The sequence below is a fragment of the Tiliqua scincoides genome, chromosome 5, assembly GCF_035046505.1.
Source record: "Tiliqua scincoides isolate rTilSci1 chromosome 5, rTilSci1.hap2, whole genome shotgun sequence".
NCBI classification, from domain to species: Eukaryota; Metazoa; Chordata; class Lepidosauria; order Squamata; family Scincidae; genus Tiliqua; species Tiliqua scincoides.
In genome coordinates, this window is record NC_089825.1 from 118,157,174 (window position 1) to 118,174,450 (window position 17,277).

General features: G+C 45.7%; 2 protein-coding genes across 2 annotated transcripts; both read right to left on the minus strand.

Moving 5' to 3' along the window:
- Positions 1–205: 205 nt before the first annotated feature.
- Positions 206–8,530, minus strand: LOC136652019 (uncharacterized). The gene is made up of 11 exons (XM_066628834.1): positions 8,373–8,530; positions 8,189–8,300; positions 5,859–5,952; positions 5,371–5,425; positions 4,424–4,564; positions 3,966–4,126; positions 3,735–3,833; positions 3,255–3,400; positions 1,640–1,814; positions 1,084–1,196; positions 206–972 (listed from the first exon to the last, which is right to left on the minus strand). Exons 1-11 carry the CDS (start codon positions 8,494–8,496, stop codon positions 795–797), a joined length of 1,398 nt encoding a protein of 465 aa, XP_066484931.1. The 5' UTR covers positions 8,497–8,530; the 3' UTR covers positions 206–794.
- Positions 8,531–11,530: 3,000 nt separating this feature from the next.
- On the minus strand, positions 11,531–16,236 carry LOC136654372 (sulfotransferase 1C1-like). The gene is made up of 7 exons (XM_066631355.1): positions 16,065–16,236; positions 15,801–15,929; positions 15,602–15,699; positions 15,113–15,239; positions 14,721–14,815; positions 14,354–14,534; positions 11,531–11,643 (listed from the first exon to the last, which is right to left on the minus strand). The coding sequence occupies exons 1-7, from the start codon at positions 16,234–16,236 to the stop codon at positions 11,531–11,533; spliced, it is 915 nt and encodes a 304-aa protein (XP_066487452.1).
- Positions 16,237–17,277: the final 1,041 nt, after the last annotated feature.

Consider the following 17,277-nt stretch of genomic DNA (forward strand, 5'->3'; position numbering starts at 1 on the left):
GTTTGGCAGTGCTTGCAGAGGTGATACATCACCCAACGTAAGGTGTACATACCAGTCATAGTCTTGACAACACGGGCCACCATCTTATTGAAGGTGGCCAAAGTCCTCATGGCAGTTGCCATGAAAGAACATTTTTAGCCTGGAGTGTTACTTCTGTGCATGGCAGTACAATAACATAGGATAGAGAGAGTGGCAACCCACTTCTGTGCATGGCAGTACAATAACATAGGATAGAGAGAGTGGCAACCCAATCAGATTGCAAGTACAAGGTAGTGTTGCTGTTGTCCCTTCACAAGGTAACAAATAGCCAGAAGCACCATCCAGTCAGGAGTATAGCAAACTAGCAGGATATACAACAGATACATTACTGTCTTGTCAGGTGCATGGCACCACAGGAATGGTTAATCACATTATAGAAGAGATCACAGGTTGCCACTGCAATCCACTCAACTGCAAAAAGAGTTGAACAATTTGAAAAAAGTTGCCAACTGAGACGGCACTGAAGCTGGGTGAAGAACTGGCCCCTTAGGTAGTTCACAGTTACACAACAATCCCTTTCTGGGGCAAGGAAGAGGGACAGGGGAATTGTAATGTGGTATGTTGATAGGGGGACTGGCAGTCTCTTAGCAAACACTGGGACGGAACTTCAGCTCAGGTCCTGCTCACCGATGCTTTGACGTAAGTATTCCTCGTATAGCTGCCTCTGTAGAAAAACAGAATTATTTGTAATGCTTGGCAGTGACCAACCCATTATCCACAATCCCTGAGGAATACTGACAAGCACTATGTTCTTGCTACCTGTGATCCTTTGGTACGAATGCCAAACTTTGTGCTTTAATCCCATACCACCATATCCAATTTTCCCACAATTCCCTATAGCCATCAACCTTTTTTTCCAGCACAACATCCAACACATAATCTCGCCGGTCTTCCAACTGCCGCTTCTGTTTTTTTGAAAGAGTGGGCTTTGTCCTGGGGGGTCAGAAAAGAACAAAATCAAGGAAGGAAGAGTGCTACTAGAAGCATGGCAGGTGTTCTCTCTGCACAGCGTGTCCTTAGTGGTAAGCCAGGAAAGCTTCTTACCTGAAAGTATAGCTGGCCAAGACGAGGAGAAGGACAGAGAGGCAGAGAAGGCCAAAGAATACTGTAATGGTCTGCTCTTCAGGTACAAGACTCCAGATTGAGGCAACTGGGCGCTAAAAAATAGGGTTGTAGGTAAGGAGAAATAGTTGGCATTAAAATGAAAGCCGTGTTTTAAAAATAAATAAAAACAGCATTTCATGCTGAAACAAGTCAACAAAAGTTGAATTACGTGTATGCATAAGATATACATACATACGGTTTGTAAAAAATATGCATTTATATAAAATATGCAAAACAAACATACATAAATAGATAAATACTTTAATTAGAACAAAGATCATCATATTTTATTACTACTTTATTAACTAGGCATTTTTTCTGGGCTGGCACAGAACTGTGGAATGGCAGAAAAAAAACCACACACACACACAACCCCAGCTCTAACCATAAGGCATGTAATGGAATGAGAATTGACAGGAGCAGTGAGAAAGTTGGGAAAGGATGCTTTGGGGGCTTGGCAGAGTAGTGAGCTGAAGGCCTGGAAAAAAGGACTCACCACATATAGCTCTAATGCCTGGCTCTGCTCCTCTCCAAGCACCAGAGTCCATAGCTGTCGAGCAAATGAGGTACCAAAAAGTAAGGTCAGTAGGAGAAAGATGGGCAGCAGGCAGCCAGCCAGCCCCAACAATGTCCCCCGAAAGCGAGCCCGGAAGTTCCTGCTTCTGGTCTCACTGCATGTGGAAAAGAGTAAAGAACACAAACACATGGGAATGAGAGGGAAGTTCTACTGACCACAATTATGTCCCACAATGCCCCAGGGCACACACATCCCATTACTCCCAGCCTCCAGAAATGGCTATTTCCTAACATTTGTATTCAGTTCCTTTCTGATCTCAGTTTCTTTCACCATTTGTAAGGAAGATAAACACCCCAAAGCAATTCTGCCCTCAAACAGTACAGTTCGTTACTACACTTGTATCCCACCTCAGAGTCTTCCAAAAACTCAGAGTTAATTTTAGTTACACAACAATACAGGTGCAGCCTATTTATCCATGGAATCTGCGGATTTGTCTCAACGCAAATGGGGTGGGGGTACTTAAAGTCACACCTTTGCTTCCTTTGCTCTGAGATGGCATCTCCATCCGTTTCCAGGCAGCCCAAAACACTGCAAAAAGGCTCCGCCTCGCCCAGGCAGGGAAATAGCCCTGGAGTCATGGAAGAGGCTCCCCTTGCAAAGGAACAGTAACATTCCTGGAGCCCCTGAGCCAGCCAAGGCTGAAGAGGGGAAGAGGGGACCAAAAACCTCTGTAGCCAGAACACGTACAGCAAGGTGGAGCGCGCTCTCTCTCACACACACACGCACACACGGGCAGGTGCAGTAGCAACAGGGGGGATTGCTTTAAAAAACCCCAGAGTGTTTTAAAAAAGCTTGGAGTGTTTGCCAAGCCTTGGAGAGACAGGTGAGGGTGAGCAGAGAGCCGGACTACAAGTCCCAGAATGCTCTGGGGCAGAGGAGTTTCCATGATGGCTGCGGCCAGGGAGGGCTGCAGGAGCGGCAGCAGTGAAGAGGAGGAGGAGAACCTGCAGTGCTGTCGGGAGGCTGCCTGGGGCAGAGGACTCCCAAGCAAGCTCAGGATCCCACCTGTGAAAGGGGAAGGAGGGGGGGAGGGGATTGAGAACAGCTCTTAGTTTCCTTCCATTCGGAAGTGTCAGGCTGCAGGCTGTATTTGCGTAGCTCTATGGGATTCAGCACAACACATTTTTTGTTAATCACGCCGAGTCACATGGAACTAACGCGGATAAATAGGCTGTACCTGTACTGTGAAGTAGACAAGGCCAAGAGGTAGTAATTTGCTCACAAATATCAATCTTCCTTCCAATGTTTGATTTGTAGCTTGATTTTCCTTTAGTCAACTTTTTTCACATTTTTTCTTAGATCATACTTCACCTCAGAATGGTCAGCACCACTCAATCCTTCCATGCTTTGCCATACCACAAAAAATTCTGTTTTTCTGCATGATATGAACTGCCACCTTCCTGCCAATTGTTCCTCACAGTCTTCTCCAGCTTCTATCCACTTCCCAGAAAATGAACCTCTGGTTCAACGAACACTACCATTTGCCTCAGACAATGAACCCCCACCACCACCTCCCAGAATGCCATGCTGTTACCTATCCTCCTCTAGCAGTCGCTGTGTGGCCTCATTAATGAGGTGGCAGTCCCGCTCTAGGGCATTGAGAGTGTGCTGTACCGTCTGACTGATTGTCTTCTCGATGCTTCGGCAGACCTCCTCAATCTGATTAACACAGCGACTTGGCTGAAGGAGAAAGACTGGTTACCCATCACCTCCAGATGTTCGACACTCAACTTTTTCACAAACCAAAATGCGGCAGTGCTTGGCATGTATTTATTTTCAAAGAACCCCCCTCCTCATTTCATCTTCACAATTGCCCTGTGAATTAGGTCAGGTTGGGAGATAGTGACTGACTCAAGTGAGCTTTTATGGCTTAATAGAAATTTGAGCCAGTACTCCAACCATTACACCACCACATTGGGCTGTTTTCATTTCTCCTCCTCTCCCTTTTACTAACTCTGCATCCAGAAGCCTGCCTGGATCACACTGCCTCTAAATTGTAAAAGCTGCTACTCACCTTATTAGAGTTGGGGATATAGATTGTGGGCATGTCAAACCCACACTTGTTGAGTCCTGGGCGCTTGCAGAGCTCCTGGACAATCTGCATCAGGACCCTCTGCCAAAGGGAAGCAGAGACCAGTGTCAAGGAAAACCCAGCCATCAATTGCTTCCTTCCCACTGAAGCAAGTGCTCCACCTCCTAGTTGTAGCCAATTGTCCTTCCAAGGGACCTTGTGCCTTGCAGGTACCTGTCTGTCACCCTCAGCGCCTGCCTCATCAGCCTTGCTGAGGTAGAAACGCAGCTTGTCTCCATGCCCCTCATTCAGCTTCTCCACAATGTTGAGGGTGCGTTTGCAAAGGGCCTGCCCCATGGGATCAAAGAAGACTAGGATGAGGTCACAGAGTTGGCCTGCAGCAGGATAGTGGGGAAAGAGGATGAGGTGGGAGTGTACCAAAGTTGAGCCCATTCATTCATTCAAGTTCCAGCTCTAATGTATTTATTTAAATTTTATATTTAAATTTTTTTTCCGGTCCTTGACACTGTGCCAGATATTTGATGAGGCCCTTTGGTCGAAAAGTTTATAGACCCCTGTTCTAGAACAAAAGCTTGGTTTTTTGTTGGGCTTTCTGTGTCCCCATGATATCATTTTAGCAGAATCCTTTACAGGAACCAACAGGAACCCTATAAACCATGCTGTACACTCACCAAACCAGATAAGTGCCCCTTCCACATCAAAAGGGTACTTCATGTCACCGTCCACCAAGCCTGGTGTGTCAAGGAAGGTGACCAGAGGGAACTGCTTCTGTTTGGAGGTGCAGATCTCAGTGCTCAGGTACTCCGGCACTCCTAAATGGGAGGGAAATCAAGGCATCTTGAGTTCATCTCCCAATGAAACCTTTGAACATTTCCCCTTCCAAGGAAGGGTCATAATTCAGTGATAGGGTACATGCTTTGCATGCAAAAAGTCATAGGTTCAATAGGCATCTCCAGGTGGGGCTAACAAAGATCCTTCTCTGAATCCCTAGAGTGCATTAATCAGTGTAAAAAAACACCAAGTCAATCAATCTTATGAGTGAGGGCCAATATAGACATAATTCCTTTTTTTTTTTTTTTTTACTCCTATAAATAGCATGTCAGGTGTAAGGATGGGAGGAGATTAAGATAGGGACTGAGGCAACAGGGGCTTTAATCACACTTTTAGTCCTGTTCCAGAATGCCCTCTCCCTATTTAACCAAGGAAAACGTTTTCCCAATGGAGGACAAACGCAAGCATGTGAGGAAAGGTAGAAAATCTGGGACATACTTTCCACATAAATGCTATTTACAAACAACAAAGGAAGCATGATGAGCCACTGATGCAATATATGGCCCTCAAGTGTTGCTTCTAACACACACCTGCACACTCCGTATAAGGGTCTCTCCATCAAGAGAACCTAATACCATGCCTCCACTCTAATCATCCAGAAAACAGACACCATCCTCAAATCTCAGTACCCATACATAATTATGAGTAATGGCAAGCCCTCAGCAGTCACCTGCTGCATCCCTTAAATGTCAACTTCCTGTCTTAAGGCAAAACATCATCCAGGAACTGCTGAATGTTTAGCACAAAGGCTCATCCCTTGTCAATTGTCTGAAATAGTTGAACAAACCTTTGAAGCTCTGTAAGGCCTGGAAATGGGGATACAGATGGAGTGTGGCATTACCCTGCAGCAATGAAAGGGGGGAAAAGATAAGTTAAGAGTACAAGATGTTGCTATAGCTGCAGCTTAGATAACTTTAAACAGCATTATTTATTACTGTACATTTACAGCCTAACTTTCCCCTTGTTTCCAAGGTGCTCAGCACAGAGAATCAATAAACAGCAATGACAAAAAGGAGGAAGCAAGGATTCGAGGATAAATGGCCATTAGCCACGACAGCCAAAAGCAGAAAGCCATGTTCAGAATGAGCATATTTCCACTGGTATTAAAGAACAGGGGATGGCTATCTCTAGCTTGCCTTTTGGTTTCCCTTAGCTATTGGTGACAAAGTATTAGATAACAGAACAAGGAATTTCCAACACTTAGCTCAGAGAATCCCAGAAGCTTATATAGCCAAATCCTCTAACAGGCGGTAAGTCAGAGCAGAAAATTCTCACCGTGAGAGATTCCCGCTTCCTTCCACTGGTGATGAAGGTGAAGCCCTGTGTCTCAATAGCTACACCAGTTCTTTGGATGTGCTCCTCCACGTACCTGCAAGGAAGCATCAAGGAAAGCAATACAATGTACAAATACTAAAGTATCTTCAGCAATACCTTTTATGTATAAGATGCAACAATACACAATGACGTATTATGTTCCAGAGATGCAAACCCTCTGTTACAAATTCAGGTCATGTAAAAAATATCACAGTCAATTGCCAGAGATGACCTGTGCATTAGTATTCCCAAAAGCTCACATCTGGCACCTACTTCGTTTTCCAGTTACGGAGATATCATTTAATCCCATTACACAGCTACCCAACATATCCTGTGGATTAGGAGCTTCTTAATGTACAAAGGCCAGCCAGTATGATACTCAGAATACCTTGTATAATCCATAAACCAGCAACAACCTAATGTAGTGTTTAGAAATTTCCCTCCACACAGTGCACTGCGCACAGCCTGTGCATGTGTCTGTGTGTGCACAAAAATATTTATATACTACTTTTCCACATGCTACAATGCTCAGACACGTTGATTTTATGTATATTTCAATGTGAAAGAGATAATATGAGCAATAGTGTGTGCTTAGCTAAAACACTCTCCCCAAATTTTCAAAGACCCTGCGATTGACAACACATTGTGATTGAGATAGCCTATGTCAGGGGTGGCCAAACTGTGGAACTGTGGATCGTGAGCTCACTGACATATTATGCATGGCTCTTGGAAACATGTTGGATGAGCACCTTTTTGCATCACAATTAATATAAAAGGTACATAAGACATTTTCAAGCTTTATGGTTATTTACAGCAATATTTCTCAACATTTGTCCTTTACTGCATCACTTCACATGGTCCACCTATGGTGGTCCACTGGAAGTTATTTCCGATGACATCATCAGTTACTTCTCATTTAGGAGGTCAGATGTGACATGACAAACATCAGTAAGAGGCTCAGGGCAGACTGGAGGGCATTTTCAAGCATGGAAAAGCATGCTTTGGAGCTCTGCCCACTGAGCTGAGCCTCCTACTGCTGTTTGTTGTATTGCATTCCTGGTCTTGCCGCTGGGCGGCAGGGGCCCCACAAGTACCATCAAGCACCACCTCAAGTACCACTAGTGGTACTCATTCCACTGACTGAGAAACACTGATTTACCAGTATACAGGTCATGCCTTGTTGTCCACTAGCGAACTGTTCCTGAGCCCTCAGTGGATAAAAAAAAAAATCTGAAAAAAATAGCTTTAATAACGCATTTCCTGGTTTCTTGCTTCTCCATTGTTACATTGGTATAGACGCTATACAGCCACTAGATGGGGTGAATAATGAAATCTAGTGGAATGAAATTATAATCATTTAACAGTGCGAAGATTGAAAATTGGATTTTAATGATTTTTTTTCCTTGTTACAAGGCATTTAAAAGTGGACCTCAATATCAGTGGCAAGTCAAATTAGTGCAGGGACAGCAGGTGAGGCAGAACCACCCCATTGTAGTCCATGGAAAAGCACCACAGCTGCTTACACCTGAGCAGGCTCTCCTTACATTTGAGAAAGCAGGTGTAAGGTGAGACTCCTAGAGTGAAAGGACAGCCTCCTCAGGTGTAAGCAGCTGCAGTGCTTTTCCATATACTACAATTGGGTGGTCCTGCCTCACCTGCCCCTGCACTTCACATCCCTGAATCAGTGGATAATGTGGCATGACCTGTAAACGGAAAGTCCACTGTGTTAAAATGTTAAGTTTAACACCCATGGCAAGTAAATATATTTAAATGATTCTTAAATAGTGCAGCTCCCAAACCAGAAGCGGAACCAGCGCTTTGTGAATGAGGAAAATGCTCCAGGCACTGAGCCTGCGTGATGCTAGGACTGTGCGGGTGGCCTCCCAGAGGCTCCCGACGTGGTCAGAAACCATACTTCTGGTTTCCCTGAAGTATAGTTTAAGACTGTGGGGAAGCCTCAGAACGCTTCCCCAATTGGTCCTGGAGTCGCATGAGGCTCTGGTGAGTGGGGGGGTGGCTTTGTGAATGGGGGGGCTGTATCTCGCAGGGGGGTGCCATCGCAGACCTCTGCCAGGGAGGGGGACGTTCGCCACAGCCCCAAATGTACGCGACTCTTAGGCTAAGCAAGTCTGGCCACCTGGTGGCATAGCTGCTCGGCCCCCCTCCAGCTACGCCACTGTGGCCACCCCTGGCCTAAGTGATGCTGCACTCAAGGATATTCCCATAATGCCTAGCGCCGACATCAGCCCCCTTTGGCTAGGCAACCCAAGATGGCCGCTGTGTTGTCTCACCAGTTGATGAAGCTGCTCTTGCCAGCACTGTGGTTGCCCATCACCATCACCGTCACTTTGCGGCGCGGGGGGAGGAGAACCACGCCCAGGCGCACCCCAATGGACACCAGCCCTGCAATGGAGGGAGGGGGTTAGTGCTGCCCCCCCAGGGTGAGCCCCCCCACCTCTTCTCCCCCCCCCTCACCATGACCCGGATGCACATAGAGCGAGTGGGCCTCCCTCAGCACCCGCTCCGACACCGACCCGGCCCCTTCTCCTCCAGCCGGGTTCGCCGCCTCGCGGGGCCTCCCGACCCTGCTCCCCGGCATGGCCGCCGGCAAGCCCACCGCGGACGGAAACGCAGAGTCGGCCTCAGGGACAGAAGAGAACTACAACTCCCTGCAAGCATTTCGCGAGTTAAGGGACGGTTTTCCCATAAGGCCACGCGGCAGCAGCCGGTGCTATGCAGAACTTCAAATCCCAGGAAGCAAAGCGATGGAAGGTTGGGGGTAAAGAGGATGGTGCTTTTGCAGAGGGGATCGCTACAGTGCTACTAACGGCTCACTAGCGACACCTGGCTTGTAGTATAGGAGGGAGGAAGGATGCAATCTGATACTCCCATAAAGCCAGTGCCCAGCTATAGTCAGTGGTACCCAAACGTTTTAGTACTGTGTGACCTACTTTTTAAAATGACACTATCTGGACTAATCTAGGTTTATGAGACTTCAAAAAAGAGAAAGAGATCTACTTTAGAACTAACGGCACAATCCTAACCAGGTCTACTCAGAAGTAAGTCCTATTTTGTTCAATGGGGCTTACTCTCAGGAAAGTGTGGTTAAGATTGCAGCCTTAGGGCCCAATCCTATCCAACTTTCCAGCACTGGTGCAACTGCAATGCAGCCCCGAGGTAAGGGAACATATGTTCCCATACCTTGAGGATACCTCTGTGACTGCCTCCCCACCACAGGATGCAGTGTGTATCCCATTGGCACGGCTGCACTGACACTGGAAAATTGGATAGGATTGGGCCCTTAGGCTGCAGTAAACCCCATTGGAGTAGGCTTAGGATTGGCTCCCATTGGTTTGGAGTAAGCCCCATTGAACAAAATAGGACTTACTTCTGAATAGACCTGGTTAGGATTGTGCCCTAACTAACTGACTGAGGGTGCAATCCTAAGCCTTTATACTTTCCAGCACTGACATGAGGGCAATGCAGCTCTGAGGCAAGGGAACAAACATTCCCTTCCTTTCAGGAGGCCTCCGTGAGTGAAACCCAACTGCAGGATGCAGCACATGTCCCATTGGCACCGCTATGTCAGTGCTGGAAAGCACTGACATAAGGGGTTAGGATTGTGCCCTAACTCACTCACTCAAGGGGAAAAAAGATGCTCATTTATCTCCCTATATTTACACATGCTTATACACTTTAGGAGCTCGGCTCCTTGCAAACTTTAGGAGCTGAGGGCCAAATCCTATCCGCTTTTCCAGTGCTGGTGCAGCTGGGGTGTGCACTGCATCCTTTGGTGGGGAGGCAGTCACAGAGGCCTCCTCAAGGATGTTTGTTCCCTTACCTCAGGGCTGCATTCTGGCTGCATCAGTGCAGGAAAGTTTGATAAGATTGGGCTCTGAGCTCTTTGCAAGGCAATCAGCAGCTTATCTATCTTGTCAACTACAGGAGCTCAGCTCCTTGCAAACTGCAGGAGCTGAGCTCTTTGCAGGGCAATTAGCGGCCACAGCAGCAATTTTCAACCTTTTTCATCTCATGGCACACTGACAAGGCACTAAAATTGTCAATGCACACAATCTTTTGACTATTGACAAGGAACACTATGCTGCTGGTTGGGGGGGGGGGGTTTCCACATCCCTCAATGGTCCTATTAATAAATTATATTTATTTAATAAATAAAAAAATTTGCCAAACTCCCACGGCACACCTGTGGCACACTTGCTGAAAATTGCTGCATTTCATTATCTGATGTTTGAATAGCCTCAAGGTTTGAGGCAATTAGTCACCTGAACTTTTCATTGGAGGCTCTGCTCAGCTGCTACAGGACTCATGCAAAATGGGTCACAACCCACCAGTGGGACCCAACCCACGGTGTGGGAACAGTTCCACAGTTTGGGAACCATGGGGCTAGATGGTTTAACTGCATAGTCAATCTTATATTAATCCAGCACAAATAGGGAAGAGCAAAATAGAGCTTTTAAAAATACTGTACAAAACCAGGAGAGGTTCAACCCTATCAGCTGTTTCTCCAGCCCCAATGACAACACCTCCAGCATCCACCAATCATGCAGTGATGCCTTCCCATGGGCAGGGCACGGAAGGATCCAATCAATGCATGTCAATGGGGAGCTGCCCTGTGATACCAGCAAACCCATCTGACACAAGAATGCCACATAGCATCTTCTGTTGCTGGATTGTCTATGGCACAGGTGGGAGGGGGGCAAAAGCAAAGAGTATGCAGTCACTTATACAAGATCACACTGCCAGGAGATACAGCAGTAGACTGTTCTACAAAGTGCTTTTTCTCCATAGTTCTCATTAGCAAAATTTGTGTTCATGTGCTCTGAGTGTGCACAGCATAAGACCAGAGAGGTATACTGTACATCCATTCATGCCATGCACCCTATCACCTGAATTATGGTCTCCATAGCAAAGACATGTACTGGAGTGGAAATGCTGTGATTGCCTGTGAAGTTTAACCTGTAACCTTTGCTTCCTGATAGCAGAGTGGGCAGAATGGAGGAAATTAGGAGGTTTTTAAGCCCTCTGTTGATTTCTAATGGGTGCATTTAGACTTACTCCAGCTCAAACTTTAGCACAACATTATACTAACTTCAGGAGTGTGTCTGTCATCTGGAGAGGGTATAGGATATATATGGCATTAGTGAGCTCCTTTCATGCCCCATTCACAGCCTACCATTGCCTCTGTGCTGCTTTGGGACTTGCACTGGATACAGTTGTGCCAGCATCCAGTGTGTTGGCATGAATTTCCACCAGCATCGGGGTGAAATTGTTGGTGTAGCATAGTTAGAATGAGAGTTTACTGCATACCCTATGCTGCTCCAAACTGTTTTTTCAGCACAGGATAATTACCATTACCAATATTAATATTGGTAATATTAAGTAATAATGCGTTTATTCGTTTATTTAGAATAACCTAGTCCTTTCATTTGACTGGAATTTATTGGTAAAGGAAAAGACTTATAAAATGATGCATTCAATCGAAAAAGGTCCATGCACAAAATTCCAGTTGACTGGCTCCTACTTGTTGCTTCGTGGCTTACTGCATTTCATACAGATAAAAATGATTCAGGCACGTGCTTGTGAACTTCGCAGCGAGGTCCAAAGAGTGACGTTTATAGCTGTGTGCGGAAGGTCAGGCCACTACCTGCCAGTTTGCGGGCACAGATGTCATCCACCCGTTCACTTTGAGCCACTGTGAAGTACTTCTTCCAGTTTCCTACGGTGCCTGCAGGTGGGGAAGACAACCCAGGACAAGTTCCATGATCTGGTTTTCTCTGCTCCTTCCCTGCTTTTCTAACCTAGTGGGTTCCAAATTTTCTGCCTTCCAAGAATCCTTCTCCACACCCATTTCTTTTCCATTTTCCTGCCTGTCTACCGCAGAATCCCAGTTACCTTGCAAAGGATTCTGAAAAGTGCTTACCTCCTTAGAATCCCAGATATGTTGCAGAGGATTTTTGGGAAGCGTTCGCTTAATTTACACAAGACTCTGACCTAGTTTGTTGGGCCTCACTGTTGCCCTCCTTGAACTGAGAATCCAATTCTCCTGCAGCTGCATATTGCAGGGAAAGCCTGGTTGTGATCAGTGAATTGTCTTCAGAAAAACCTGTCCACTATCACTCTTTTTCCCACTGAGGACCCTTGGTAACGTTCTAGGAAAGCTGTTTAAAAACGACTGCTCTAATGAAGTGGGCAGTTGAAGCCAATGCAATCCAGGGAAGGTTCAAATCCCAACTCTGCCATGCATTCACTCTCTGGCCTTGACCAAGACACTGTCTCTCAGATGCAGTTCCCTATCAGTAAAGTGGGGCTGGATAAATTCCAACGTTCACGGACAAAAACAGGACAAGTTGTGTGAGATTCTAGAATGGGGCAACAGTCTATTTGAATGCTCTGAGCACATCTAGCAATGTTGTTTTATTGTGGTACTCTTTCTAAAATGAGTATTCCTGTACTTCTCTGTTTAAAAGTACTATATTTGGACAATATTTCCAGGTAAAAAGAAGAGCAGGAAATTGCTCACAGAATTATTTCGTTTGCAAAACAAATACCTGCCTGCTGTGGTCAAGTTCACCTGCCTCCCCAGTAAATTGGGGGAGGTGTGCTGAAAACTGTCCCAGGGAGATGGGGCTGAGGCAGGGAGCAGTTTGCACATTCACACACAAAGGGGCCCCCCCAGACCTTCTTGCTCCAGGATCCAATGAACCCTGACACTGACCATGTCTTGGCTCAGTGAAGAAAAAGGCAGGACATAATTTTTTAAAAAACTAAAATAAATGCACTTCTAGAGGAGTAGCTGTTTTTGTCTTTGCACAAGAACAGCAAACAATATGCTGGTGTCCAATATCACAGCTACTGCTGGATATCCTCATTGATTTATATGGGCTGCTCTCTTTACTGCTTCAGGGGATACCACTGATCCAATTTCAACTAGGAAATAGTCCATATACACATAAATGTAATCTCTCTGGCGAGAGAACTCCACTCTCTTTGCCCCAACAGGAACACAGATTCAACCCCATAAAGCCACTCATCAGTCAGGCTCTGATATTCCATTTGGAGCTCAAGCACTTCCTTATTGCTCCTTCATATCTAAAGGGATATGAGGAAAAATATTCACTCCATCTTAGACTTGGAGCGAAGGCTTATAAAAACACATAAATTCAAGATGTTTTCAGAGCAGTGATTAACTCAATATATCAGTGTTTCCCACACTGTGGGTCACAAGTCAATTTCTGGTGGGTCATGAAAAATTTCTGAAACATTAAAAAAAATTGCAAGCACCTTTTCCCAGTTTGCAGAAGAAAAGTGTTAACTGGAATGCTAACCTGTGGTAGGAAGTAATCTTCATAACCCCAAGTGAAAACATCACATTTTCCAACTTTCTCTAGTAATTGGAATGCTGTAGATCATGTGTGAACCCAGTTTCAGCCTGTTGTCTGGTCTGGAACTTCCCTGTCTGTCTAGGGAAGTTCCTAACTGCACATCTTGCTCTCCGGTTCAGCCTTCTGGGTACCTTGGAATGACTGTAAAGGTTTGGGGGACAGACCTGGAACTCCATTTCTAGGGGGAGTCTAGCAAATGTCTAAACACATATACTTCTGAATATGTCTCTAGCAGCCTTGGGAGCAAACTATCCTGATTATTATTAATTAATTGTTGATTAATAGAGATACAGGAAATTGGACTAGATGGGCCTATGGCCTGATTCAACAGGGCTGTTCTTATGTTCTTAAATAAAATATTTCTATCTAGATCTCTTTTTTTGTCTAGATAGATTATCATGATAGATTATCGTTTTTAAAAGTGGATCCTGGTGCTAAAAAGTTTGGGAAGCACTGCAATATATTATTGATAAAACTGTGACTGTCCCAGCAAAATTGGGACAGCAGTACCGTATCCCCAGTAACCTATTATGCTGTTATGAAAGCAATCAAGCCTTGGAAGCTTAAGGCCACAAACCATCCTATACAGTACCTTACACAATTTCTTGGGAGTAAGTGCAACTGAACAAAAGGAGACTTAACGTCTGTGCAGACTCTCATTGCATTGTGCAGTAAATGTGCTGCACAGCTGAAATAAAGCTATATAAATCATTGGAGGCAGGATAGAATCTTTGCTCTCTGCCTTGACCTTCTAGCCTAATCTAGCTCTACGCTCCCAGTCTTTCACCATCCCTACCCCAAGTGGGTGAACCAGGCTTCCTCTGATCTGCAATCCAGGAGACAACCCATATCACATATTCTAGTTGCCTTCTAGTTGGCTCCTGCTGCATAAGCTTACAGTTTATGGTGGTATTTCCCTGTTGAACATTCTGGTACCACTCAGTGAGACTGTGCCCTATGGGCCCCCCTCCCCAGCTTTCACCACTCCTCACAGCAGTCCCACAAGGCCTTTCTCTTATCAACTGAGACTGGAACGTAGTCTCTGCTTCCCACCTTTTCTCATGAAGGGAGATTCAGCATGGTCCATGATGAAAGAAGGCATGGTGGTGTAATTAGCCATGGGGTTTGCTTGCATGCTCTCAAATGACGTATGCTGCACAATCCGGTTCAGATCAAGTTCTGAGAGATCTAGACCCAGGAATTGGGCTACCTTTCGGATTTCCCGGGCGGGGTCCTAGGAAGAGACGCAAGACTATTGAAGGGGAGGATTCTTGCTATTTTGTACTGGAAGGGGGTCATCTGTTCTTTCCTTGCACAAGACACTGCTGTCAGAAGCTCACTGCATCTGAGTTCTTTCTCAATGGGGAAAAAAAAAGACCAACCTTGGAGGGGTGTCTGTGTGAGAGAAAGAGCTGCTCACCTCCTTCATGTCTTCAAAGAAGAGGTATAGAATCGGGTGACGGTCCTTGGCCTCCCACCAACCACGAACGTGATCAAACCACGAACCCCAGGCGACTGCAAAGAGACAGAAGAGGTGAAGAGAGTGAACTGTGACACCTTGATTTGCCTTTCTCTCTCACACATACATAGCTTGAAATGTTTCAGTGGTGGAAAGAAAATATGAGAGGACTTTGCAGATGGATCTCATCACAGAATTCTGCTGATCCCCAGTGGACCAATAACGCAGTATGCCCAACTTCTCTCGCTGGCCAAAGGCAGAGCCCAAAGAACTTGTCCCTTCCTCCTGTACTCTACAGTTTCCTTGGACCAGTGTCACTTTTCTCTAGTTCTCCATCTCTAACCTCCACTCACTTTTCCCAGTAAGGAAATCCTCCATATACTGGTCCCAGTTTCCTATCTCTGGCATCAGCTTGGCCATGAAGTGGAAGTGGAAGTAGGAAACGGCGTTGTCCTTGGCATTCCTGGCCACATAAATGATCTGCAGAAATACAGCAGAAAGAAGAGATAACTGAGGAATCCAAGCTATAAGCCTCCCACTCACACACTTTGCTTCAGCTGCCAAGAATCCCCTCTCCTGTTTTTTTTAAATTTCCCGCAGCAGTATTTCCTTATTTTAGGAAAAAACCAGTGCTGGGACTCATACCTGTTTGGAAGTCATCAACACTCACCAGGCCAGCCCACCACTCTGATTAGTGAAGGCGGCTTATTGTAGTTCCTCATTGGTAAGAGCAAGGCACTCTGTTGATGCTCAGAGGCACTCTTACCTCTTATTATGAATTAAGATGTGCCGAGTTTGAGCCAGGAAACTGAAAGAGGCCCCAGAACATAATTTCTCCTGACCTTGCAATTCTGTTTCCAGAAGGAAGGGGGTAGAAGGTGAACCGGGAGATGAGATTTGAGTGTACGTGGGGAGGGCATAGCCTCTGCCTCCTCAACACCTGAAAAACCATAGGGAAGCATTCAGCCTCCTGCTAAGAAATCCTTCACCCCACTTTCACTCCTATATCCTCTATACCAGTATTGTCACTTTCCTACTTGCCTGAGGGTAAGGGTTTTGGAAGGCACATCTCAATGAAGGGCATCCGTTCGTAGATAGGTGCTCGAGCACATTTTTCTATGTCTCCTCTATGCTGGACCATGTCCACAATTTCCTGAATCCAAGTGGTCCCTGGTGGGAGTTAGAGAAGAAGAAGCATAGATCTTAACGTTCAGTCAGCAACTCTCCATCAGCAAAGCTTCAGGATCACCTCCCCCTTTATCTTCCCACATAAATTGACCCCAGTTTCTCCCTTACCCTATTTACCTGCTTTGGGATAAGTACAGATCAGGAGGTCATCAGGCCTGGCTTGAAAGCCCCATATGGGGTCCCAGTTCTCCAGCATGTATGTGATTAAAGGGACTCCCTCAAACTCCACCAACGTTGTGCGTTTCTTATACTTGGGGTCCAAATCTTGCCACCCAGCTTTAAGATCCATTGCCTGGAAAGGCAGCAGAAGGGATTATACTCAAATATTGTATCACACACACATACACCCATAACCTGCTGGTGTCCCTGCCCTAGTCTTTCTGGTGCCACCAGCTGGCATGAAGGTAAAACGTCATACCCACCCACCTCCTTTTTGCTTTTCTCCAGGACAGTCAAACTTTGTCTCCCCTCGGTCGCTCTTTTGCTTCCTGAAGTTAGTGCATGATCCAGGAATTACACTGGTATTGTGTGTTTGGGAGAGTCACACACATGTGCTTTTTGATCTGACATTGCTTGTATGCTAGGGCTGGGCATACAACAATGACCTTCCCCTGAGTTCAATTGTTACCCAACAGGTTTAACCCTTTGTGGGGATAAGTGCGTGTGTGCATGTGTTGAAAGTCAATGTAAAGCTCTGGCAGAGAACTCTGGTAACCGCTCCACATCTTTTGACCCCTTTAAAGCACATACCCTGCCAAGAACTCAAGGGCCCAACATGATACTGTTTGACTTTTGCCCTGTGATAAAAAGGGCAGGGCCCTTGTGTGATCACTAGAGTAGAGAACTTTGTGTGTTTACTGTGGATATACAAACATTCAGGAGCCGGTATAACCCCCTTGAGCAGACCACCCCCCCCCAAAAGGTATAATCATAGACATAATCTTAGGCGTAGGGCCAAACTACATCTTATATTAAATGTGTCATTTGACACTATGTGTTCATTTCTTTGCTTTTAGAGTTAAATAGCAGCAATGGGAGGGGAAGCAGTGGGTAGCTAACCAAGTTGCTGCCTGGTGCAAAGAAGATTCCGTAGCCCCCCTCTGCTGCAATGACATCAAATTTAATTAATTAAATTGGGTCTTTTTATTTGTTAAAGTGAGTGAGAAATGTTAGCTAATATTTTGAAATATCAAGCACTTGTTGAAAGTACCTGTTGCACTTTTATAGCGCAATCTATTTATGTCTACTCAAAAGTAAATTCCATTGTGTTCAATGAGGCTTACTCTCTGGTAAGTGAGGTAAGGTAGGATTGTAGCCTTACACAGTGTGA

Excerpts from the sequence above, each read along its gene's own strand:
- LOC136652019 (XM_066628834.1), bottom strand. The coding sequence starts at position 8,496 with ATGCCGGGGAGCAGGGTCGGGAGGCCCCGCGAGGCGGCGAACCCGGCT. Across the intron at positions 3,401-3,734 it reads ATATCCCCAACTCTAATAAG|CCAAGTCGCTGTGTTAATCA; the intron begins GTGAGTAGCAGC and ends TTTCTCCTTCAG. Across the intron at positions 1,815-3,254 it reads CGACTGCTAGAGGAGGATAG|TGAGACCAGAAGCAGGAACT; the intron begins GTAACAGCATGG and ends TTCCACATGCAG.
- LOC136654372 (XM_066631355.1), bottom strand. The coding sequence starts at position 16,236 with ATGGATCTTAAAGCTGGGTGGCAAGATTTGGACCCCAAGTATAAGAAA. Across the intron at positions 15,240-15,601 it reads TCTGGAAACAGAATTGCAAG|ATCATTTATGTGGCCAGGAA; the intron begins GTCAGGAGAAAT and ends GTATTTCTGCAG. Across the intron at positions 14,535-14,720 it reads TCTTTGAAGACATGAAGGAG|GACCCCGCCCGGGAAATCCG; the intron begins GTGAGCAGCTCT and ends GTCTCTTCCTAG.